General features: G+C 42.5%; 1 protein-coding gene across 1 annotated transcript in view; it reads right to left on the bottom strand.

The window, feature by feature from the left end:
• DAB1 (DAB adaptor protein 1) overlaps positions 1-25,596 on the bottom strand; it is a 653,733-nt gene that overhangs the window by 51,546 nt on the left and 576,591 nt on the right. The window contains exons 3-4 of the mRNA XM_036754288.1: positions 20,170-20,309; positions 16,954-17,052 (exon numbers count right to left, since the gene is read on the bottom strand). Of these exons, the coding sequence (XP_036610183.1) occupies positions 16,954-17,052; positions 20,170-20,309 (239 nt within the window). The remainder of the gene's footprint in view (positions 1-16,953; positions 17,053-20,169; positions 20,310-25,596) is intronic.

Genomic DNA, 25,596 nt, shown 5'->3' with positions numbered 1-25,596 from the left:
CAGAAAGGACACATAACTAAGGGCAAGAGGCAAAATGCAACCCTTGTTGTCTATTGAAAGCTGAGATAAAAATATGCAAGAATTTTGAAGCCCTTTGGACTAGGGCCGCAGTGTACAGCAAAGCTCTTTCCTGGATAGGGTGACTATGGTTTGAGAAATGGCTTAAGGTACACAATGAAATGCAGTGTTTTGGACATGGCTACCCAGGGAATCTTACCTTGACTATGCATATGTGTTACAAAGACTTGGTTTGACTCTTTTTTGGATGTGAGGGTAGGAGGGAGAAAAAAATTATTGCTTGCTAATTAGGAGGGAAAAGAATCAGTACTTAGAGAGGAGTTTAAGAATGGAATGCTAGCCTTGGAGACAGAAAGACTTGGGTTCCAATCCTACCTCTGCTATATGCTAGTTTTAGGATCCTGAGAAAGTCACTTAGTTTCTTGGTGGTCTAGGTAACTAGTTAAGACTGTCTAAGTCAGAGTTACAGATGACATGTGACTTGCAAAGGGAGAGAGAATTTCCCCATTCTACTGAAATTGCATACCCATTTCCAACCCTCCAACCACCCCCCCCAAAAAAAAACCCTCAATAATTTATCACTTCTATGATCTGGATTGTATCAAGTAACTGGAGATAAACTAAGTGGCCACTTATCGGGTGCACGAAAGAATATCACTGCACTGTAAGAAATGACAGTTGTGTGGTCAGAGAAACTTGGGTAGATTTCTATGAACTGATGCAAAGCAAAGTAACTGAACCAAAAGAACAAGACAGACAATGATCACAAATGTCCACGAAAAGAGGACTCAAAGGTAGCAGAATTCCTTAATTAGAAAGGGTCCCAGAAAATTAGTTGTTCCCCGCCAGCAACCTCCCCAATTCAGGAGAGAGGTAAGGGTTTGCTGAGGCAGAAGGCTGTATACTTTGCTGGTTGTTTGGCCATGCCCTGTTCCTGCTGCCACTCCCCGGAGTCTCATTACAATCTATCTCCCAAGGATTGTTGTGAGGATGAAATGTGATATTTGTAAAGACCTACTCTGCAAATCTTAAAGCGCTATTTCAAACCTCTTTGTTGTTGTTGTTGCTGTTGCTGCTGTAATGGTAATGGGTATTCCTCCTGCTGTCACTGTTCAGTGCTGACTCTTCATAACCCCATTGGGGGTTTTCTTGGCAAAGATACTGGGGTGATTCCCTTCTCCAGCTCATTTTACAGATGAGGAAATTGAAGCAGACAGGGTTAAGTGACTGGCCCAGGGTCACACAGCTAGTAAATGTCTGAGGCTGGATTTGAACTCTGGAAGGGGAGTCTTCCTGACTCCAAGCCCAGTGCCCAATCTACTGTTCCACCTAGCTGCCCTAATACTTTAACCCTAATGCTCTTTGAGGGCAGAGACTATTTTTACTTGTTTGTTTTTCTTTTGCCTTGTTTTGCCTTTCTTTGGAAGCAGTAAATGCCTGTTGATTGATCTCAAAGGCCATCTGATCCAACACACCCTTGGCTAGATAACCCTGCACAGCTTCCCTTTCTTCTCTCACAGTTTCCTCACCAACAACAAGAGGACCAGACTTAATGATCTCCAAGCTCCCGTCTACTTCTAAATCCTATAAAATGGTGTGGTCAAAGAACTAGTAAATCAGGACTTGAACCCAGGACTTAATGAGTTTTAACTGGTGCTTTCTTTCTGTAGGCATCACTCTACCTCTGACACTTTAACCTCCTTGAGCAAGTCACTTAAGCTTCTGGGGCCTCAGTTTCCTCCTCTGTAAATGGGAGCTGTTGAACTAGATGACTTCTGAGGTCTCCTCCAGATCCAGATCTATTATGCTATGATTCTGCCTCCACCTCTTCATGTTATATAGGAGGAAACTGAGTCCAGGAACATGGGAAGGCCTTGTCAAAAAGTCATACAGTGAATACATGGTTAACCTAGAACTTAAATTCAAGTTTGATTTACCATACAGTTCTCTTTCTATGATGCCAGATGGATTTGGGGAGGGGGCAGCTAGGTGGCGCCATAACTACATAGAATGCCAGGCCTGGAGTCCAGTAGACTCCTCTTCAAGAGTTCAAATCCAGATATTTCCTAGCTGTGCGACCCTAGGCAAGTTGCTTCACCCTACTTGCCTCAGTTTCCTCATGTGTAAAATGAGTTAGAGAAGGAACCACTCCAGAGTCTTTGCCAAGAAAACCCCAAATAGGGTTAGAGATGAGTGAAAAACAACTAGAAAATGATGGAACAACAAAAGATGGTTTTCAAGGCAGAGGACTGGGTTTCGATCCCAAGTTTGTCACTTAAAGCCTCTATGATTTTAGGCAAAACTTTTAAATTCTCTTAGGCCGCGTCCTCCTCTGTAGAAGGTAGGGGGTGGACTTGCTGGTTTCTGAGGTCCATTTTAGCTCGAGATCTATCATCTAGGTCATTACCACAGTTTTCCTTGAAGAAAAAAAAAGGAAATAGATCTCTGATGTTCTTCTCTGAACAGTTAAGAAAATCACCACTAACAACAACGAAGACAAAATTGAACAGTGGCCACTGACAGGGAGTATATGCTACTTAAAGGATGCACATATCTATTGCCTTACTGGTGGTGAACTTACATGAACTTACATGTTCAATGCTCAGGGAGTTTCTATGGAAACTAACCCCTTGGCCTTGCTTTGGGAAGCCTTGTTGCAGTGGCCTCGTCTGGCTCGGCTGTGGACACAGAACCACGAGCCAAATACTGTTCTCATTTATTCTCTCCTAACAATGGTGGAGCTGGGGTTTTACATGCACCAAATTTGCAGGCAGGATTTATTTGGAGAGAGGATATGCCAGATCTCTCAGAAAATGGAATAAATACTGTTTAGGAACTTTCATATTTTTTTTTATTAGGCTCCTCCAGAGCTCCTAATGAATGAAAATAGAATGCAGATGGTGTTATTTTCGTCTTTGCTGTATTTTCAAGTTTGGGCCTTGTAATTTAAAAGATTAACTTAAGAGGAGCTTGGCAGAAACAGCTCCTTGGAAATGCGCACATGATGTGGCAAAGAGAGAGCTCCCCCCATCCAAGACAACCTACCCTAAAAGCTCCCCCCTTTATTTAAAAAAAAAGATGTTTTTCCCATTTCTTAAAAAAAAAAAAAACCGAGGCACTACCATGCAGTAATCAGGTTTCAAATTAGAGGAGACGCTTTCCATTGTCATGAAATGGGACTCTGACAAGAAGTCAATCAGATGTATTTGGTGTTATCGATTAGCACTTGAGAGCAGAGGAGGAGGAGAAGGAGGCGGCGGTGTCTGGACTTAAGGCCAAGCCTCCAGGGGCCCAGGGAAGCACCATACTCAAGATCATTCCCTTAATTCCACCATCCTGCCTGGAGTGCATTCCCAAACCACACAGACAAGTTTCCAACACCCTCCCTAATTTCTAGGAAGTCCTAGGAAGCATAATGTAAAGCTCTCTAATATTAAGAGTTAGGAGTCCTGGGTTGGAATGTGGTTCTCATTTACACTCACTATGGGCTCCCTCAGGTTTGCAGATCTGTCAAATGAGGGTTTGGAGTGGATTTTATAAGTTTACCGCACATCTGCCAGATCTAACACAGCACACTCGACTGAAGGGTGAAGCCCTTGGTTCTGATCTCCCTAGATGCTACTGAATTCACCCACCAATTACCTTGTATTTACTTTGTATATATTTCATATCTATTTGCATGTTATATACAGTTATATGTTTATATGCTATTATGCCCCCAAAGGAATGTAACCTCCTTGAGATCAGGAGCCATTTCATTTTTGTCTCTATATCTCAAACACCGAGCACAGTGGCTGGCCCACAGAAGTCACTCAATAAATGTTTGTTGAAGGAGAGTTTTATGATGGGGAAGTCGATTGAGAGTCACGAATACCTGGGTTAAAATACTTCCTCGGACACTTGCTAGGCAAATCATTTCACCTTTCTGTGTCTCAATTTCCTCATTTGCAAAATAAGCGAGTTGGACTATAGAACTTCAAATATTCCTTAAATGATTAATTAGAAAAACAAGCACATTTTCACTGGCGGAATAGTAGTCTGAAAGACATCTGGTTCTGTTCTCAAATCTTGGTCTATGTTTGGTTCTACAGGACATTCTCTTTCTTTCTCCTTCTAGGAAAATAATAATAGTGATTTTTTTCAGTTAAAAAGCATTTATTTCTCTCCTTTCCATCTCCGAACCTCTCAGAAAACAAAAAGAAACCCCTGTAACAAATATGCACAGTCAATGCATAGTCAAGCAAAACAATTCTCCTATTGGCCATGTCCAAAAGAGTATGTCTTATTCTCCATCTCAGTGCGTTCTCTTTCATGAAAACTGTAGAAATAGAAGCTGAAAGTCCAGACCATTTAGGGATGAAATCCTGGAGACAGAATTGAAATGTGTCCTTGTTGAACATACTGGATGAATTCCTGAGCGTAGTTCTGCATGCCCAAAGCCAATAATTGCATAGAGTTGATCAAAACTCATCAGTGACAAGTATTAGGTTTCTAATTACCGAATTTGGTACAAAGGTGCTTAAGCTTTTGGAGGAGGCTAACGTTGCATTACTGCTATTTGCATGTTTTGAGAGAGTTAACAGACTATGCTTCGTCGTCACTATCAATAAATCTTTGTGAGGCCCTTATACATTGTGATTGCTGCTCCTGGTACCCCTTTGCTGAAACAGCTCAGGTCTCCCTGGCTTAATCTCTAGGGTCCTCTCTAGGCCTCATGATATATGACCACGATGAGATGAGTATGAGAACTGACATTTACATATACTTGAACATTTCCTATAGATGTAGGCATATATTATATACACATACATATGTGTACACATGTATCCCTATATACATGTGTATGTATGGACTGTGTGTGTACATATCCAAACTGCTAGTAGTTCCAGGTTGATTAGATAGATTAAATAAGATAACAATTGTAAAGTGCTTGGCACAGTGCCGGGCAGGTACAGTTTATTATTGTTGTTGTTTTCATTGTCAGATGGATGGATGGACAGATGGACAGACAGACAGATAGAATAGATGGATGGATGGATGGACAGATGGAGAGATGGACAGAGATAGATAGATAGATAGATAGATAGACAGACAGATAGAATAGATGGACGGACGGACAGACAGACGGAATAGATGGATGGATGGACGGATGGATGGACGGATGGATGGACAGATGGACGGACAGATGGCCGGCGAGCCAGATGGACAGACAGACAGACAGACAGGCTAGATGGCTGGACAGATGGACAGATAGATAGATAGAAAAAATAGATGGATGGACGGATGGATGAACGGCCGGCTGGACAGAGAGACAGACACAGATAGATAGATAGATAGATAGATAGATAGATAGATAGATAGATGGATGGATAGATGGATGGATGGATGGATGGATGGATGGATGGATGGATGGACAGATGGACAGACAGAAAGAATAGATGGATGGACGGATGGACGGACAGATGGACAGAGACACAGACGGACAGATAGACAGACAGAAAGAAAGATAGAATAGATGGATGGATGGATGGATGGATGGATGGATGGATGGATGGATGGACGGACGGACGGACAGACAGACAGACGGATGGATGGACAGACGGATGGATGAACAGATAGACAGACAGAACAGATTGATGGGTGGACAGATGGACAGACAGACGGACAGACAGATGGATGGATAAATGGATGGATGAACAGACAGACAGATAGGCAGATGTAGACAGAGCATTTATTAAATGCTTATCATGTGAGAGGCCCAGAGTAATAAAGTTAAAAATGGAGTTTCATAGCATCCCAATGGAGTTTGGGCAATGCTGTACGGAGCCATGGAAAGGGAATTGAGACTGGGAATTCACAGACCTGGCTCCAAATCTTGGCCCCAATTCATCCCACATGGTAGCTTTATGACCTGGGAAAATCACTTTCCGCCAACCCCCACTTCAGCCTCAGTTTGTTCATTTAAATGGGAACAATATTGTTCACCCTTATTACCTCACAGTTTTGTTGGAAGGAAAAGTCTTTGGCAAAGCTTAAAAGTGCTCCAGAAATTAGAACTATTAGGACTGGAGAATTGCTATAGGTAGGGAAACATAAGTCGATTTAAGTCTTCTAATCCATCTTATTTTGGGCCAAGAAGATGAAATCTTTAGAGTTAAAGGACACTCCTCCGTGGTCACCATTACTCTATGTATGCTGTCTTCCCCTTATTAGAATATAAGTTCCTTGTGGGCAGGGGCTGCCTGTTTTTTTTTTTTTAATGTTTGTGTCTCTAGGGCTTAGCACAGTGCCTAGAACATAATGAGTTTAAGAATTTTTTTTCCCTTTATTCATTTAGTTCTTCATTTTAGTGATGAGAAAATCAAGACCCAGAGACTTTAAAGTACTTACCAAGGTCACACAGGTAATATGTGACAGCACTGGGATTTGAACCCATGTCCTGTGACTCAAAACCCAAGACTCTTCACAATGTACCCTGCAGTCTTCCTGGGAGCTGCTTCCAGCCCCTTTTATTAAAGGAGACTTTATCAATTACAGTGACATTTATTCACACTCTCCAGGCACCTATTTCACTGTTGTCCCACGTGCTTTATATACAGAGTAATAAAGTGTCAAAAGCATCCCTGTTATCATAGCCTCCTAATAGAGCATTCCCCTCCCCCAGCCACAGGCTTTGAACACAGAGCTTATTCCAGCAGCCTGAGAGCACCCAGGCAGTTTTAATGGATAGATAAACAAATTGATGGAGTTTATAATGCAGGCAAATGAGAGGGACTTCCCTGCAGAGAAGATTAGCAATTAGAGTTAAGAATGGGCCTATTAAATCATCTTATCCACTTTCCACCAGGCTGCCATGTTTCCAAGAGCTGCTACTGCGGTAACAGTGAGGGAGGCCTTCTGTGTGGGCATGGGCGCTGCCCTTGGGAAGCTACCCTATTGTCCAGTAGCATCTTGAGCTACAGGGGACCTCAGAGGCCATCATTTTACAAGCAAGGAAATGGGGCACAAGGAAGTTAAATGATTGTCAAGGTCATCTATATAATGAGAGGCAATGATAGAATTTGAACCCAGGTGCACTAACTCTGGAGATAATCTTTCCAAAAGTCATCCATTTTCTTTGGGGGATAGGTTAATAAGACTGGAAGGAATATGACCCCTGTCTGGTTCCTGGTACTCCAAACAGAAGTGACTGTTTTTTTCAAAAATATTTTCTATTTGAAATATATGAAGGTGATTAATGTTTTATCTTATCTGAATTTGCTGGTATGCATCCAGCACTGTATTTGAGGAAGCCACAAGAAAAGCTCCATCTTTAGGGAGGTTTTTCTTTAATACGCACATAATCCACAGACTGACAAAAATATTCTCTTGTCCTCACTCAAATCACTTTGTTTTTCTTTATCCAATTCAAAGGATCATAGATGCAGAATCAGACATGGAGACCATCAAGTTCAATTTGCCTCCTTTTACATCTGAAGATACGGAGGCAGGGAGAGACTAAAGAACACTTAGGGTCACACAGCTACAGAGCACTGAGGCAGGAATCAAACCCAGGTCTTCCACCCTCCAATTCAAGCACTCTACCCATTGTTTCAATTTATAGCTAAGGAAACTGAGGCAGAAGGAGGTTAACTAGTATACCCAGACTTTCTTTGCTAGTGAGTGCCTGAGTGCCAGGTCTTCCATGTTCCAATTCTATCCATTACATACTCTACCCATGTTTCATTTCATGGATAAGGAAACTGAGGCAGAAGTAGGTTAAGGAGCATGGCCAGGATCCCACTGCTAGTGAATGCTGAGGCAGGATTCAAACTCCACTTTTCCAGACTCTGATTCTAGCCCCTTTTCCTACTAAGCCACCCAGATGCCAATGAAACATTCAAGTGTCCAAATGTGCCAGATACTAGAGATACAAAGAAAAATGGTCCTTGTCCTCAAGGTGCTGATGTTGATAAAACTGCTTGCCTTCTTATGTATATTAATGTTGTTCCAGTTTGTGGTCCAGTTATGTGTGCCCATAACTTGTCTCCCAATTGGACTGTAAGTTCAAGGAGGGTAAAGTCATTTTCATTTCAAGGTTCTTTTTGTAAGATGGAACAAGCAAGAAAGTAAGGAATTGGAGAAGAGGAGGTCACCAAGGAAACAGATGCTTGAAAAATAATTGGGGAGGGCTGGTCACATGGTAAAAGTGAGAGAAATTTGATAGAATGAGCCTGGCCCACTGGAGATTTTCATAGATTAGGAGAAAGTTGTGATGGTCCCTAGCACTGTGGGTAAACCTCCTATGATGACTCATGGGACGACATTGATGACAGTCACCCAGGATGGGCAGCCATGAATGGGGTGGAGCCTGTGTTGCTGGAGGGGAAGGCATCCAAATGGATGAGAGCATAGGTTGCTAGGAGTATTGTGTGAGCAATCCACACCCCTGACCTCATGCTTTTTACAATGAATTGACTTCACAGGTTCAGAGATTTAGAGGTAGGATGGATTTCAGAAGCCAACTAGGCTAACCCTCTCATTTTACAGAAGAGGAAATGGAAACCAGGGACAGAGGTGAGATTTGAACCCAAGTTCTCTGACTCCAGTCAATCCTCTTCATCTCTTAGAAATAAGTATGATCAGCATGATGATACATCCTATCCCCTCCCTGTAATGAAGCCATAATGAACCAAGGCACTGCTAGGGTGTCATGGGCAGAAAGCTGTCATCCCCCACCTCAGACAGGAGGAATTCAAAATCATAGACTCTTAGATTTGGAAAGGCTCTGGCAACATCTTTGCTCGTGTTCACATTTTCAAATATAATTTCAGGTACAATTCCAAATATATCTGTATCACAAATTTAGAAGGGATATCAGAAACCATCTGATCCAATCTGCGCATTTTACAGATGAGGAAACTGAGGTACAGAGTGGCAAAGTGACTTTCCTAAAATCGTACAATCAGTGTAATAGCCTGGACCTTGGCCCCAAATCTAGCATCCTTCTGTACTTTACCTAACATACAAATGTACTAATTTGTATCAATTGTAGTAATTTGTACCAATCTACAAATCTACTGTATGTTAGTGTGAAAGCGTAAACACTTCTCACACTGTCCTTGCATCTATGGCTAGAGCGTCCAAGTTTTCCAAAGTATCTGAGCAAAGACTAGTGTGAGCACAGAGTAAGCTCACTAATCTGTAAAAAAGGCGTTTAAAGATGGCTACCGGTTCAGGTCACGGGAATCAATGAGAAACACATAAAGGGCCTGAATGTTGATCCTAATCCAAAGTTGGAGGGCAGAACTAAGAAGGGAGATTAAGTGAACCTCCAAACATGGCCTGCATTTGTTTGTTTGGACCCAGCAATCAGACATTCATTAAGTTTTGACTATATGCCAGGCCTGGAAGAGCCACAAATACATAGAAGGCAACAATCCCTACTCTCAAAGAACTCACATCCTAGAATCTTAGCAAGTCCTGTTTGAGAAGGTTAGAGTGACCCTACTCATCACGGTGGGGCTCCCTTTTCCCTCAGGATCCCTCAGATCTCCAAGGTCAGCATACCCGCCTACTCGTAATAAATGCCTTATATGTCTAGGTATGCTAATTTAAGATTATCTAGGTTACATGTGTGTATAAACTCACACCCATAAACATATATACTATATATCATATAGAATACATTATATAAATTAAATAAGTGATACATAAATATGTTATGCAAAATATTTATATATATATATATATATATATATATATATATATATATATCATATGATCATACAAATATACACATGATATGAGGAAGAATTAGGCACTGATGGTTTAATTTCATACCAGGGACTTCTTATGCTCATTAGAAACATTTGCATAACAGTCTTCCTAACTGGAAGGTTAAGCCAATCCACCATGAAAGAAGGTTACAGATGGAACCCTGTGGCAGTGTCATCCGGGCACAGCTAATGAGGCTGGGGGCCTTCCCATGTTGTGACCCAAAGGTAATGCTGATTGGCAGAGTGATGACCAAAGGTGGTCAAAGGTTTTAGGCAGTACAGCTGATCTTGGGGTACAGGGGAAACGTGCTGGTCAGAAAGAGGAACAGCATGGACCCTGAGAGCCTCTTTTGCTTAAAATTCAATTTTACAGACAACAACAACACAAATCCAATCCCATTTCCCAAGAGTATAATTGGGTTAGCCTCCCAGCAACCATTTTGCAGGCAGAGAAAAAAGAAAGAAACAGTAAAGTCATGTAATGAAATCATCATCTTCCCTACCCCCTAAATAAAATCTTCCTCCTGACTACCCTGTTTCTCCTAAAGCGAACAAGATTATCTCTAAGATCTTGCCCTTTTATGATATTTTATTTCAAATGTTCTAACATTCTCTGCTCTAAAATGCCTTTCATCTTTAACATTCTATATATTAATATGCCTTCAGGTCCAACATTCTATATTTTGTATTCTAACATTATATTATAAATGATACAATGGACCAAGTGAGAGACCTGGCGTCAGGAAGACTAGAGTTCAAATCTGGCTTAAGATACTTAGCAGTCTTGTGAGCCTGACCAAGTCACTCAACTTCTATCTGCCTCAATTTCTTCATCTGTAAAATAGAGATAATGATAGGGTTGTTGTGATACTCAAATGGAGGTGATATTTGTAAAGCGCTTCAAAGATCTTAAGGTACTAAAGTGTTGCTCCTGCTGCTGCTGACCCTAGGATTCAATGTTCTAACATTGTGGAGTCTCAAGTTTTTTCCAGCTCTAATATCCTGTGTTCTGTGTCTGAAGTTCCCTCTCAGCTCTAGCATTCAATGTACTAGACTCGAGAGTATCTTTGAATCTGACATTCCATCTTATAACACTGTATGCTAGAAGGCTCCTTCCAACTCTAATTTTCTGTGTTTCGACATGTCTCCAGTTATCAAATCCTATGGCCTCTCCCAGCTCTGGTACTCAGAGACAGGTGTCCTGTTGTGTGTGTGTGTCTGTGTGTGTGAGAGAGTGACAGGCTTCTCTGGCAGTCTGGTGAAATCTATGCACCCCTTCCCTGAATATTTTTCAATATATATATTGAAGTACAATGAACTACAAAGAGAATCAATTATGTAGCAAGAGAGTTATCATGTTTTTGGAGGGAAGTTCACAGATCCCAGGGTAAGAACTACCCATCATAAGATGGGGGCACTTCCAATTTGACAATCTATCGTATGACAACATTGCCTCATCCAAGGTCCCTCCCAGCTCTGACATTCTATGTCCTAATGTACCTCCCAGCTCTGACATTTCTGTTCTCCAAGGTTCTGCAAGATCTAACATTCTATGTTCTAAGGTTCCTTGCAGGTCTGACATTTTATGGTCTAAAGTCAGTTTGGTGTTCTATGTCTTTTGTTCTAATAGTGTATGTTCTAAGGATCTTTTCCCTCCTAAAGTTCAGTGTCTCTCATCCCATAAGACCAATGCTTTCTTATCACAGAAAACCTCCTTCTCAAAGCTGTGTCCAGATATAAAGCCCCAATTCCATCCAGCTTTGTCAAGCCCTGACCTTGACTAAGACTCTCAACTTTTCTGTGCTCAAAGTTTCCCCTTTGTTAATGCAAGGAGAAAAATCCTGCTGGCTCCTGCAGCACTGGTGCAAATTAGCCAAAGTAAAGTACTTGGGGGAAAAAACCACAAAGAGCTATCTTAGTGCTCAGTCTAATTACAGTATTACTTTTTCAATACAAACAGATCCTTTAACAAACGAATCTGTAAAAATAGAATCTCTTATTAAGTAACCAAGACACAGTCAATGAAAATGAGTTTTAAATTAAAATTTAAAATAAATGGCTCCGATAGCAAAGCAATAAACCCCAGGCTCCAGATACAGCAATCAGGTGCTGAAATAAAGCCAGAAAAAGCCAAATGGACAGCAATGATTTATAATATACCTCAGCTTCCTGAGTTTGGGGGAAACTCAAAGTTTATTTCTCTATTATTTGGTTAACCTTCCTCTCCCTATATACTACTACTACCCAGGGCCAATCCAGCCCTGGGCCAATCTGACCCTGAGTCCCACTGCTTAGAGGATTTGTTTCCGTACAACTCTGGTCACTGCCTCTTCTAGACTCAATCATGTAGATTTAGTTAATAGATATTTTCATAGACTTATGACTATTTAACGTTTAGACTATTTCAATGTTTATTTGTGATAGACATCTAAATGATCTCTTCAAAGCTAATGTCTACGGCAATGGTTTTATTGGTCAAGGCAAACTCTAGGTAGCTGGAGATGGGTCTGTCTCTGTGGATAATAAGGGCTAGTGGGAGTGAGGAGATAGTAACCTAAGCTTATCTGGTCTCAGCCACTGCAGCACTTGCAATAAATCAACAGGCTCCATGTTCAGCCTGGATAGGCTAGGTTTGGAGGCTGGTATTAGGAGGCTCAGTGGATAGAGAGCTAGGCCTGAAGTTATGAAGACTTCTTCATGAGTTCAAATCTGGCTTCAGATACTTACTAGCTGTTTGACCCTGGGCAGGTCACTTAACCCTGTTTGCCTCAATTTTCTCATCTGTAAAATGAGCTAGAGGAGGAAATGACAAACCACTCCAGTATGTGTGCCAAGAAAACCCCAAATGGAGTGTGGGGGGAAAAAAAGCGATGCAGATTTTTTTTTTTCCCATCGAAGTCCACAGAATCCTTCCTCCTTAAATCAATCCATGGACTCCTTTGGAGTCCATGAACCCTGGGTTAAGTGGCAATGTTTTATTCCAATTCTCTCATTTTTGGCTGTATGTCCATGAGGAAATGGCTTAACCACTCTGATCGTCATTTTCTTCATTTGTAAAATGGAAGTAGAAACATTTGCCTCCATGTCTCATAGAAATTTTGTTAGGAAGGAGGCATCAGTACCCTAAAGGGCTGCATAAATGTAACTTATTCCTACAAAACTGGCCTGGAAGACCTGGGTTTGAACCTTGGTCCCCGACTTGGTGGTAATGAGCTTCCTGTTCCTTTTGATTGACTGGGTAAAGACTACTGTTGGAGACCATGGAACAAAGCAGAATGTTAGACCAGGAAAAGGTCTTGGATGACACCTGGGCCAACTTCATTCTTGAGAAGGAATTCCCTCTGCAACATTCTCACCAGGTCGTCAGCTAATCTTTGCTTGAAGACCTCCAGCACCAGGGAGTTCATTACCTTTCAAGCCTGCCCATTGCCCTTTAGGATGTCTCTAATGATAGGAAAGTTTGCTCTGATATCAAATCACAATCTACCTCTGCAGGTTACACTCATTGCTCCTAGTTCTGTCCCTCACCCAAGTAGAGGAGCCCTTTAACTGTAAAGACAGGGATCATTGTGTCCTCTCTTCTACCAACTGGCACCCCCTGACCATGGAGTCTTTTCTCCTGGCCAGCGGTCTCCACTTCCTTGGCCATTCTTTCATATAACAAAGTTTCCAGGTCCATCCCGCTGCTGGGTGCACTCCTACTGAAGTGTTCCAGCTTATCACTGAGTTTTTGAGTTTAGTATCTCAGCTTCCAGGCCCACTGAGGTTCAACAGTAATCCAAATCCACCTCTTTCTCTAACAATGAATTATAAAACTGATCCTCTGAATTATCTCTCTGCTGTCAGGTCCCTGACAGGGCCAATTTTTAAAAATGTGTGGGTTTTGAGCTGCAAATTGATTTTTTATTGTGATAAATTAAAATCCAATATCATCCAACAAGACACTAAACACACAGGCACCTAAATTATTTTTCCTCTTCAATGTTTTGTCTCTTTTATATGAAAATGAATCTCTGGCGGCCGCTGAGTCTGAGTAAGCACTGTCAGTGGATAGCAGATACGACAGGATATGGAAATTTCATGCAAATAAGGGACCATGCCCCCCCCCCCCCAAAAACAAAACAAAACAAAACAAAAAAACTAAACCAAAAAAAACCCTCCAGCATTCTTACATTCCCAGGAATTGAGAGGTGGAAGCAACCTCAGAGATCACGTGGACCATTCCCATCTTCTGAGATGGAGGCTCAGATAGGGTAAGTAATTAACCAAGTGGTCATTAAGCTCCTACTGTGCTAGGCACTAGAAAACATCAGAGTTAAGAGCTGTGTCCTGACTCCAAGATCATCCGTGACCCCATGCAGCCCCTATTATAGTGATCCTACAACTGCCTCATTCAAATTCCCAGAATTGAAGATGTTCAAATTTGGAAGGGACCTCAGGAGCCATAGGTTCAGCCCAGTCATGGACAATAATACCCATGCCACCCCCCCTACATGGCCCACATGAGGTCATCTTTTCTAGAGGATCTCTAGTGGTGGTGGGGGAGAAAGCCACTACCTCCCATGGTGGTCCATTTCTCTCTGGGATGGCTCACACTGTTAGGAAGCTCTTCCTTTGTCTTTGGGCCCCTTCTACCCATTGCTCCTAAATCTACCCACTGTGATCAGTCAGAAGAAGAAGAATTCCTTCTCTATGTGACAATTTTTCAAGTACTTTAATAAATGAAAGCTTTCTCCTCCCTATGTCTTCTTTTCTTCAGATTAAACATCCCTAGGTCCTCAAACATCCATTCATCCCCTAAGGCCCTTCACTATTCTTTCTGGATGTTCTCCACAGTATCAATGAATCTACAATCCTTTGACCAGATGATGCCACACTGTAGGGGATATAGTCATTGATAAGACCAAGACCATGGGCTCATTGAGGTACAAATACTGATGCACCCAGAGATGGGCAGTCAGGATGGCAATGGGGACTTGATACCAAGTCAATTGTACATATGCATTCATTCATCATTTGTAATGGGCCCAGCACAAAGATCTATGAAACTTTACAAAAAACAGTGGAAAGTCTTCAGAAAATTGGGTGGGTCTTTTAAGGATAATTAGGGGAAGGCATGAGAACATGTAGATGGATTTTTTCACCTTTAATGAAGGGATCAGAGACAACTATAAGATTTTTTTGGGGAGGAGGTGTCTAGACCTGTTATTTTATTAGCATAAGGATCTCTCAGCGAGTAACTTCCCTCTCCCAATGTCAATAAGTGTGCCTATTAGAGTTGCCTGGAGTCCTGGGGAGTTGAGTGACAGGCTAAGGGGGATACACAACCAACCAGAATCTAAAGCCTAGATTCAACCCAGGCCATCCTGATTCCAAGACTGGCTCTCTGTCCACAATGTCATTTTGCCCTGAGGTTCTGTAGCCTCTGAAATTTGTGCCAGGTGCTGAGAGGGCCATCAGAGAGATAATTCAAGGTTAATTTTTACAAGTCCCTTCTCTTAAGGAACTTCCACAGTCCAGTAGGGGGAGATAAGCCATGTGTACCAATAAGCAGAAAGCCAATCAAAATGTTGTTGGGAGTGCTTTAGACAAGTGTGGATGCATATAAGCATGGACTGGGAAGCTTTTCTGGTGTGTGGCAGAACTCTAACAGCCATTTTAATCCCTTTGATATTAGTGATAACTAGACATCCGATAATATGAATAGCCCTCAATCGAGAGGCATTTCCACCCCATGTTAACAATTCAAAAAAAGAAAGTTAATCATATAAGAATTCGGATCAAAGGCCCTTTGAAATTTGAGACAGGGTGTAAATTGCTGTAACCAATCTCTTTAATTGGGATCAATATCTCTGACAGCTTTTTGTTTTTAAATTCTAGGGAGAACTCTGCTCTGCTAATGTTTCTTTTTTTTTTCTTTTTTCTTTTTCTTATTGGGGGTAGGCAACAACAACCAACTCTCCTGCCACTGTGGGGATGAATAAGGGCAGGGGTAAGGCAGATCTCATTCCAGATGCCAAAGGTATCTCTGGGGGAAAAAAAGCCTCCACTGAAAATGTGATTCCAGTCCACACCCCGGACATATTTCTCACCTTCAAAGATACAGAAGTTTGGCTTGCTGATGATTACAAATGGATATTTTTTAGATAAAAATCTAACTGAGGGGTCCTTGGACCTCACTGGATAGCAGACAAACTGTGCCCAGATCTTCTTCATTGCCATTTTTACCCCTCCCCCAATCCTCCAGATGCCCTCACCTTTCCATCACCCTCTGTTTTTTCCAAGAGACCAAGAGCAAGCAGTTTCTGTTGCTATTGGTTCTTTATCCAAAAAACCACCTACAAAAAAACTCTGAAAATTTCATCTTGACTTATTTGCCTTCCTTGGACAAACTCTGGTTTGAGCACAGGATGTGGAGTCAGAGAACCGGGTATGAATGCTGGCTTAGCCATTTATTGTCTCTGTGACCTTGGACATATCATTTTAATTCCTATGTGACTTCATTTCCTCATCTATAAAAATGAGTGGCTTGTACCAAATAGCTTCTAATGTCCCTTCTAGCTCCAAATTTATGATTCTAGGAGCCACTGAGTCAAAAACGATCAGTGAGTCTGAGCATAAAATGTCACTCTGAAATAAACACACCCAGAAATGTACCTCACCCCATCTTTGGCAGGCCCAAAGAACACATCCACTCTCTGCTTTCCTGGTCACAGAGTGATGGATTTGGGGATTTTAAAGATTAAGAGCCCAATTCCCTTGCTGAAATTACTCCAATTTCAAGGTACTGGAGGTTAAACCTAGATGTCAGAATTCATTGACATTGAGACGAAAGGCCTTGCTGAGTATCCATGGTTAATATGGCAAATATGGATGGAAATTTCCTATCAACAGTAGCATTACCCCAAGCTCATCTAATTCTATCAATCTCCCATTAGGGTACAGGGGTGTGATGGCATTTTTAGCACAACCCAGGGTACCCCGATTCTGGGCAATCACCTCCCACACCACTCAGCAAAGAGGCTCTCTGTGATGGACGAGCCCAGCTTATCAAGTTTGTCAGCTGCCTTATGTGTGTTTATGCGGATTGGAGATCGCTGAGCAGTGAGAGAAAGCTTTTAAGGGCACATCTGTCAATAAATTCAATCCTGTTCCGTCATATCATTCTTTTACTTACTCCTGTCTTTTCATCAAAGATTTTGATTCCTCCAAAGGAGATGGTTAAAAAGATTTTCTGTTTGTGTTCTCCTTTGGAACGGGCTCCAGCGACAACTCCCTGTGGAGAGAAAGGACAGGGTTTGAGTTCGGCATTTTCGCAACTCTTCCCTGGTAGCTTTGCTGCATAGGGGCCCCCTAAGGTAGGTCAGATACCGTCAACCCATGGACAACGATCCTCGACTTCAGTACCAGTCTTGTTGGCCCCTTTGTTCTCTCATGGCCCATTTTCCAAATTCTAAAACGCTGACAGCTTAGTCTGATGGAAACACAGCTGTATGGGGAATGAGAAGACTGGGTTTTAAACCTTGGCTCTGCAACATCCTAAGTGTGTGATCTTGGGCAAATAACTCGACCTTTCTTGGTCTCAGTTTCTCTCATTGTAAAATGAGATAGTTGGACTAGTTAACCACTAAATTCCCATCTAGTTTGAGATCTAGGATTCTATTAACCTGACACCAGATCATGTGCGTTGGCTAATTCCTTCAGTCTTCAATCATTCATTGTTCTATCATTCATGTTTTTTCCATCAAATAAGACAGTATGTAGTTTGAATACCTTAAAATGCTATATAGTTCTCAGCAACTATTATTATAATCTATGTATTCACTAATTCATTTGGTTATTCACTCATGTACTTTTTTCATTGAGAAAACATCATGGCATTTCCCAAAGGCATACCGAGGGAGGAAACAGGAAAGTTGGCTTCTGGTCCTGGCCTAGCCGTTAGCTTATTGTCTGACCTTGAATAGGCAATCCCATCTCTAAGCCTCAGTTGCCCTGTCGGTCAAGTTGAGGGTTTGGATTAAATGATCTTGGGGGTCCTGTTCAATTCTGATATTCGATGAATTACTAAGTGGTCTGCTAAGTTAAGGAAATGAATTAGAATATGGGGAACTATAAAGAGAAAAGCAGATGGGGCCTCTCTCATTCTACAGTACTCAGGGTCTATTAGGAAAGATGAAACTTAGTCATGTTAATATGGAAAACAGGACAATGGTGCTGTAATGAGTTAATAGGAGGGACAGATTACTTCTAGCTGGAGAGGGACAGAGAGGAGTCCTGGTGGGCTTCCTGAATAGGTAGCATCTGAGCTTGGCCTTGAAGAATGGTTAGAGAATACCAACAGGTAGAGATTAGGAGTCCCAGATAAGACCCAAGAAAAGCTCTCCTAGACTTCATGGGATAGTGAGCAATTTACTCATTTATTCATTCATCCACTAATTAAGTCATTGAGAGAGCATTTATTGAATGGTTCCTTTGTGTTGACAAAGGTATATTGAGCACTCTAGACATGCAAAGAAGGAGGCACCATGAACCCTTCTCCGGAATAGATTAAAAAGCTGTTGGGGAGATAGGCCATCTCCACCTGAAACAAAAGAATAATGAGCATTTGTCTGTTAATCTAGCCCAGAAGGGCTGAGCTGACTTAAGTGCTGATGGAATGTAAATTAAGGTCAAAATCTCTGAGTAAAGAGTTATGAGTCTCATGTCAAGATGCCATCATCATTAGCATCATCAGATGGATTTTCCTTTTTCTTTTTTTAAAGCTCAAGTTAAGCAGCTTTGGCTTTTACCTTCTAGGATTCTGGTGAGCATGAAATTACTATTTCTCAGTGCTGGAATGTAAGGAGTTTGTACTGGTTTACTATATAATAATGCTTCAGAAAAAAGATCAGCATTATGTGGCACAGATACTAGAATCAAGGAATGATATTACTGGGAGGGCCCTTAGAATAGGGGATGTCAGAGCTGGGAGGGGCCTGAGAACAGGGGATGTCAGGGCTCGGAGGGGCATTACAAAAGGTGATGTCAGAACCGGGAAAGGCCTTAAAACAGAGCATGTCACCTGTGGGAGGTGCCTTAGAACAGGGAATGTCACCTCTGGGACAGTGTTTAGAACAGGGAGTGTCGGAGCTGGGAGGGGCCTTAGAACAGGGGATGTCAGGGTTGTGAGGGGCCTTGGAATAGGGAACTTCAGAGCTTGGAGGGGCCTTAGGATATAAAAAAGTCAGAGGTGAGAAATATCTTAAAACATGTAAGGATTGAGCTGGAAGAGAGAAAGGATGTCTGAGCTGAAGGGATTTTAGAACACAGAATGTCGGAGTTAGAAAAAACCTTAGGCATCATCTCCCTCAAAGGTTCTGGTTCTACGGGAGTGAAGTCTTTGGGCCTGTGGGAAGCCTTGGGACCCCTCAGAATAAAGTTTTTCAAGTTCATAGAACAAAACAGAGGAAACCAATTATATAGAAATACAAACATCCAAAGTTCCCAGCTCCCTGACAGAACCCCGCCCAATCACTGAATAGGTGCCTTAAGAGCCTTGTCTCCTATTACTTCTTTCCACTCCTTCTCTTCTTGGCCTATCTTTCTTATGCTGAAAGCCCTGGAGTTTCCTAATCTCATGCTGTTACTTATACATGGAATGACATTCTTCTCACTCTTCACTGGCCACCTTCCTACTCAACCTTTAATGTCCAGTTCAAATAATGCCACCTCCACCATAAACCCTGGTTCTTTCCTCCCTCCCTCTTCCTCCAGTGGTAACAGTCATTCCTTTATGACTTCACTTTACCACAGTCCATATGGTAGCGAAAGGGCCTGCAGGAGACTGAAGGCTCATTGGCCTCAGTTCCCTTATCTAACCCTGCAGCATATTTACACTATCCATATTGGGCTCACAGTCTTTAGAGACCATTGAGTCTAATCCCATCCCAATCTGTGCCAATAATAAATCCCATGAAGTGGTCACAGGCATTCAGATTTGTAGTATCCAAAGCTATAATTTTGTGAAATATGGTCATAGGTTTCAGTCCAATAGAAATATGCAGTTTGAATTTGAAGAATGTGACCACTTCCCAGGATTCACTATTCGTACTACTATACTATCTGTACAAAGGCCACAAATGAAGTTCCAAAAGGTTATGTGACCTGGAAGAAAGAAGGAAAGCCAGGATTAGAACTCAGGTCCTGTGGCTCAAAATTGACAGCTCTCCATTGTGTTAATTTCCCTAAAACCACGAGTTCCATCAAAGTACTTTGCAAACCTTAGAAAGTGGATGTGAATCCACATTGTTTGGATTGTCATGGCCACAAATGACCTGGCATCATCTAAAAGAATTCCACCTTCTCCCACTCCCTGTTGGTAGAAATGATCACCCCGTGTAGTTCTAGCTACCTTGAGCTTCATCATGGAATCTTGACATAACTTGTCTCCCCGTGCGGCAGAAACTTCATCAATGCCGATCAGCTTGGCCTTGTACCGGACGCCTTCACCCTTGAATCTCTTTATCAAAGTGGCTTCACTGCGATCCTGACCTGGGGAGAAAGAACAAATCAAGGTTTAGATAATCAGACAGGGAACAGGGTTGGGGAAGCTGGGGACCAACCCATCCTTAGCCTTAGCTCATGGTCCATTAGAAAGACGTTGGCCTTAGTCAGAAGTGGAGAAGAGTGTAACAAGGACACATGCAGTTAGCGCAAAGGTCTTCTGGTCCTTGGCTCCCAGGCCTGGATGGGCAACTTATTCTCTGTCTTTGGCCAAGCCATTCAATGGGTCTCAAATTTTTCATCTATAAATAATAAATCTGTAAATAATTTGTTTTTTTCATCTGTAGATGGAAACACGAAGATCCTTGGCTTCTGGTCCTGGCCTAGCCGTTAGCTTATTGTCTGACCTTGAACAGGCAATTCATTTCTCTAAGCCTCAGTTGCCCTGTTGGTCAAGTTGAGGGTTTGGATTAAATGATCTTGGGGGTCCTGTTCAATTCTGATATTCGATGAATTACTAAGTGGTCTGCTAAGTTAAGGAAATGAATTAGAATATGGGGAACTATAAAGAGAAAAGCAGACGGGGCCTCTCTCATTCTACAGTACTCAGAGTCTATTAGGAAAGATGAAACTTAGTCATGTTAATATGGAAAACAGGACAATGGTGCTTGATTTATGACCCCATGAGAGACCCTGGGAAAGTCACTAGCTTCTTGGGGCCTCAGTTTCCTTATCTGTTAAATGAAGGAGTGGATGAGATGGAGGATCTGATGTGCCTTCCAGTTGCAGATCTATGATCTTATATGTGACCTTAAGCAAGTCAACAAATCTCTCAGTCTCAGTTTCTTTTTTTTTAATAAAATGAAAGGATGACGTTAGATGGCCTCTGAGGTATCTGCCAGCACTAGACCCATGCTCCTACAAATGCTCCCCTTCATTCTGACTCTTAGACTCATTATGGTCCAGAAATACCTGACTCTAACACGCCCCCTTTCCATTCTTCTAATCATTTTACCTACATTGCCTCATTTGAGCTTCACTCTACCCCTGTGAGGAACTAGGTATCAGTGAATCCATTTAATAGATAAGGAAACTGGGGGTAGCTAGGCAGTGCAGTGAGCAGAGCACTGGCCCTGGAGTCAGGAGGACCGAGTTCAAATTCAGCCTCAGACACTTGACACATGTACTAGCTGTGTAACCTTGGGCAAGTGTCACTTAACCCCAATTGCCCTGCCAAAAAAAATAGATAAGGAAACTGAGGTTCAGAGTGAAGTAAGGTGTCCACACAGATAAGGTCAGAATTAGGACCTAGGTTTTCTTAAGTATAACACACTATCCAATATAAGAGGCTGTGGTGGGACAGAGGAAAGAGCACAGGTGATGGAACAAGGATACCTAGGTTTGAATTCAGCTTCTGACACTTACTAGCTGTGGGAACCTGGGTTAATTAACCTAACCTCTCTGGGCCCACAGTTTCTTCCTCTGTAAGATAAGAGTAATAATGATAATGATAATAATAAAAATGATAGTAATTGCATTTCTATATGACAGGGTTGTGGTCTGGAATATATTGTGATAGAAATTCTCTCCTTTCCTTGCTTCTCTCCCTCCTTCTTTCTTTCCTTTCCTCCCTCCTTCCCCCCTGAGGTTGAGGTTTTTTGCCCCAGAAGCTCTTAACTGAGCTCTGTGGCCTTGCCAGACTTCTTCAAGAAGAAGGCCGTGGCTCCTCAAATCTTGTCTGTCTTTCCTTTTTCCATTTCCTCCTTGTGATAAGCTCCTCTGCATGTAGATTTAGAGCTGGAACAGCCCATGGAGCCTGCTCAGTCCACACCGCTCACATTACAAATGAGGGTCTCCGTCTCCCTGAGCTTGCTCAGAGTTGCACAGTCAGCATGGATCAGAGGCAGGACTTCAACCCAGGGGTTCCTGACTCCAGTTTGGTTGCTAGACTGCCCACACTGTGTTTTGTTTGTGTATTTCTATTCCCTGTACAGCACCTGGCATATAGTAGGTATTTACTTTATGCTTGATGAATGAATGAACATCACTAATTCCTCTGAGCACAGATAGAAGCTACTTCATCATAAGGCCTCTGTAAGCATCTGCTGCTCTGTGGTCATTAAATAATGATACTTTGCCTTCTGAGGCAGGCAGACACATTGATTGTATATAATTCAAGGAAAAAGCATCGATATGCAAAATGAATGATATTGATCCTTCTTTAAGAAAACCTGAAGGGCCCTGATGCCAAAATCATCAGTAAACACATGGTTAAATGTCCTTGTACCTGAGCCTGAGAAAGAATGTAATATAACAAATAGCAGAGACTCAAAGGACCTGGGTTCAAATCCTGATGACCACTTATGACCTGCGTGATGCTGAGGAAACCACCAACCCTCTCGGGCATCATGTTTCCTCATTATAAAAGCAAAAGCTTTAGATTGGATAGAAGAAAGGGTTGTACAGTGGAGGAACAGGAGATTTGGAGTCAGGTGACAGGTTCATATCCTGCCTCAATCATCTCTTATCTACATGACCTTGAGCAAGTCACTACCTCTTGGGGACATCGAGCCCAATCTTCTCATTTTGCAGATGAGAAAACTGAGGTGTAGATGAATGAATTCACTTATTCCATCTTCCAAGTCCAACACTGCTCTCTAAAATATGCCCCTGCTCCACTTCTCTGGAGAATACTAGAAGAGCAAGCCACAGATCTTTGTTCCAGACCTGGGTCGGGCAATAGCTTGTGGCCTTCAACAAGCTGTTTCTCCTCAAAGGAATCAGAGGATTTCGAATTGGAAGGTCCTTAATATACTTAATATACTTAGCAAATACACAGTAAGCATGCTCCATTTGCCAGGCTGTATGATAAGCACTGAGGATATGAAGAGATGAAAGAAAAAAGAGGCGCCTCACAGAGCTTACGGTCTAACAGCAGAGGCAACAAGCAAACAACTCTGTCCAAAAAAGCATTTCACTTTTACAGAAGAGAACACTGAGATTGAGAGAGCTGGAAAGGACTTCGCCAAGGTAACCCAACTCAAAGTAGCAAAGCCCAAGTCCTCTGACTGCAAAGTCATCTTCCACAAACATTGAGGAGAGCCTACAGTGGGGCGGGCTGGACACTGGAAATACAAAGGCCCCACCAGAATCTCGGGAGTATTTCCATTGACGTCATGGACACATGTGCCCTCATTATGGGGACATGGTATGTATCGAATGAGAGAACAGACATGATACTGCTTTGCTGCCATTAATAGGGGTACACAGATATAAAGTCCATAATGACAGAATTATTTTCTTTTTTGGGTTATTATCTATGGGATTTTCTCTTTCCCCTAAAGCTGTTTTTCTTCTTGCCCCCAGGGCAGCACAGAATCCCAGATCATGGAGTGCAAGGCTTCCTCCAAGGGTCTCCTGGTAATCTCGAGCTCAGATAACATCTCTGATATGATAACTGACCCTCCAGGGACCTTGAAATGATCATCGATTACTTTGTATTTCCTTTCCATTTACTCATATGACCCTGTATTCTACCCACTAAGGGTCAGTTTGGTGGAGGGACAGTCCTGGGGTTACACTTATCTGTGTACACGCCTATGGTGCCTGGCTCGTAGCATGCTGGGGTAGAACGCTAGACTTCGGAGTTAGCAAAACTCCGGCCTCAGATCCATACTAGCTGGGTGACCTGGTCAGGTAACTTAGCCTTCCATAGTCTCAGTTTCCTGAGCTGTAAAGTGGGAATGATAATAGGACCTGCCTATAAAGATTCAATGAGATCATGGTATAGAAAGCACTCTGGAAACCTTAAAATGCTGTCTAAATGCTAGCCACTGCTATTGTTACTGATAAATAAATGCTTGGTGAACTGAAGTGAATTTCATTGCACTTGGTCCAGCTCCCTGCCTGCCTTTAGGCAGGAAAGGCAAAACAGTAGATCATTTTGCAGATGGCCAAGGACTTCTCCAGGTCTTGTAGACTGGCCACATCACCCAGCCAGTGCATGGCAGGGATGATGGAGGGTAGAGCTGGAGGATCCCAGGCCTCTGGGCTGCCTCCTCTAGTGTTCTACACCCTGCTGGGATTAAGCAGTGACTAGACCATTTATGCTTGTTTAATAATATTTTATGAGAGATGCATGGCACATGGCTGATGAGTCAGAAACTGTAACTAATGTTAAAATTAAGCTTCAGGGAAACGCAGAGGCAGATGTTGGTACCTATAGCTAAAAGCTAAGGGAGGTCCATTTGACATGCCAGGGTCCTGTAAACAGCATCTGCCAGAGGAAGCAGGCACAATGGTGTCAGTGGCTCCATCCCCCAACCCTCTCTCCAAAGGGGGCTGAGGAGAAACATAACTTAGTCAGCATTTTCTTCCACCAATAAAAATCCGGCTCTACTCATCCCCTCTGACAGCTCTCAGCCCCACATCTTCAATATAGCAGCATGCTCTGTTTACCAATAATATGCCTTTCACTGCTGAGAGTTAAAAAAAAACCAACACCCCCTCTGTCTGAATTTCCCCCCCATCCCCAGCTTCCCACCTTGCACATACATGCATATTGAACGTATTCAAGCCTTAGATCAGCTCCGCTGAACCTCAACGAATTCATAGCATTAAAAGCACTTTCTGGTGCACAATTTATGTCTCAGAAAGCCTGGAAATTGGGTAAACAGCTTCCAGCTCCTATGCAACATACATAAATCCAGGCTCCCTAAGCACAAAGCATTTAAACAGGGGCCTATACAACACCTGCCTCTCCAGGGATTCCCAAGGGCCACTGGCCAGCCCAAGCTAGAGGGGAGACAGGTCAACCATAGGGCGTGGACCAAGGGCATGGATTAATAGAAAAATATTAGGCCATCTGGATGAAAGTGGGGTGTCCAATTTAGACTGGGACCCAGGGCACAGCTAATTCGTATGAAGGGCACTTATGCAGAAGATGATCCTCGTTCTCATTAAACTTTCTACCATTAAAAGGGTCATTTTTCATAAGGAGATCTGGAACAAGGTCTCAGTGATATTAGTAAAAGGATAAATAAAAGGCAGCTGAACCACTAGGGCTATAATTCTATTAGAAGGTTTGGGTGATGTCATTAGCCACAAGAGTAAGGCTTGTGGAGTCTGTGAACAAGAAGGGAGCCTGGAGATCAGGGAAGATGCGGTGCCCACAGAGGCCAGGGGTTGCGGTGGGAATGACTCGACCACAATCATACAGCAGTAAGTCAGAGCCAGAACTGGAGTTTGATCTGTGGCTTCCTAGTTCTAAACTGAGAGAGAGAGAGAGAGAGAAAGAGAGACGGAGAAAGAGAGACAGACAGAGAGACAGGGAGAT

This window comes from Trichosurus vulpecula, chromosome 4, assembly GCF_011100635.1.
Source record: "Trichosurus vulpecula isolate mTriVul1 chromosome 4, mTriVul1.pri, whole genome shotgun sequence".
Taxonomy (NCBI): domain Eukaryota; kingdom Metazoa; phylum Chordata; class Mammalia; order Diprotodontia; family Phalangeridae; genus Trichosurus; species Trichosurus vulpecula.
Note: the sequence above shows the minus strand (reverse complement) of the source record. Positions and strands in the feature narration are given on the sequence as shown.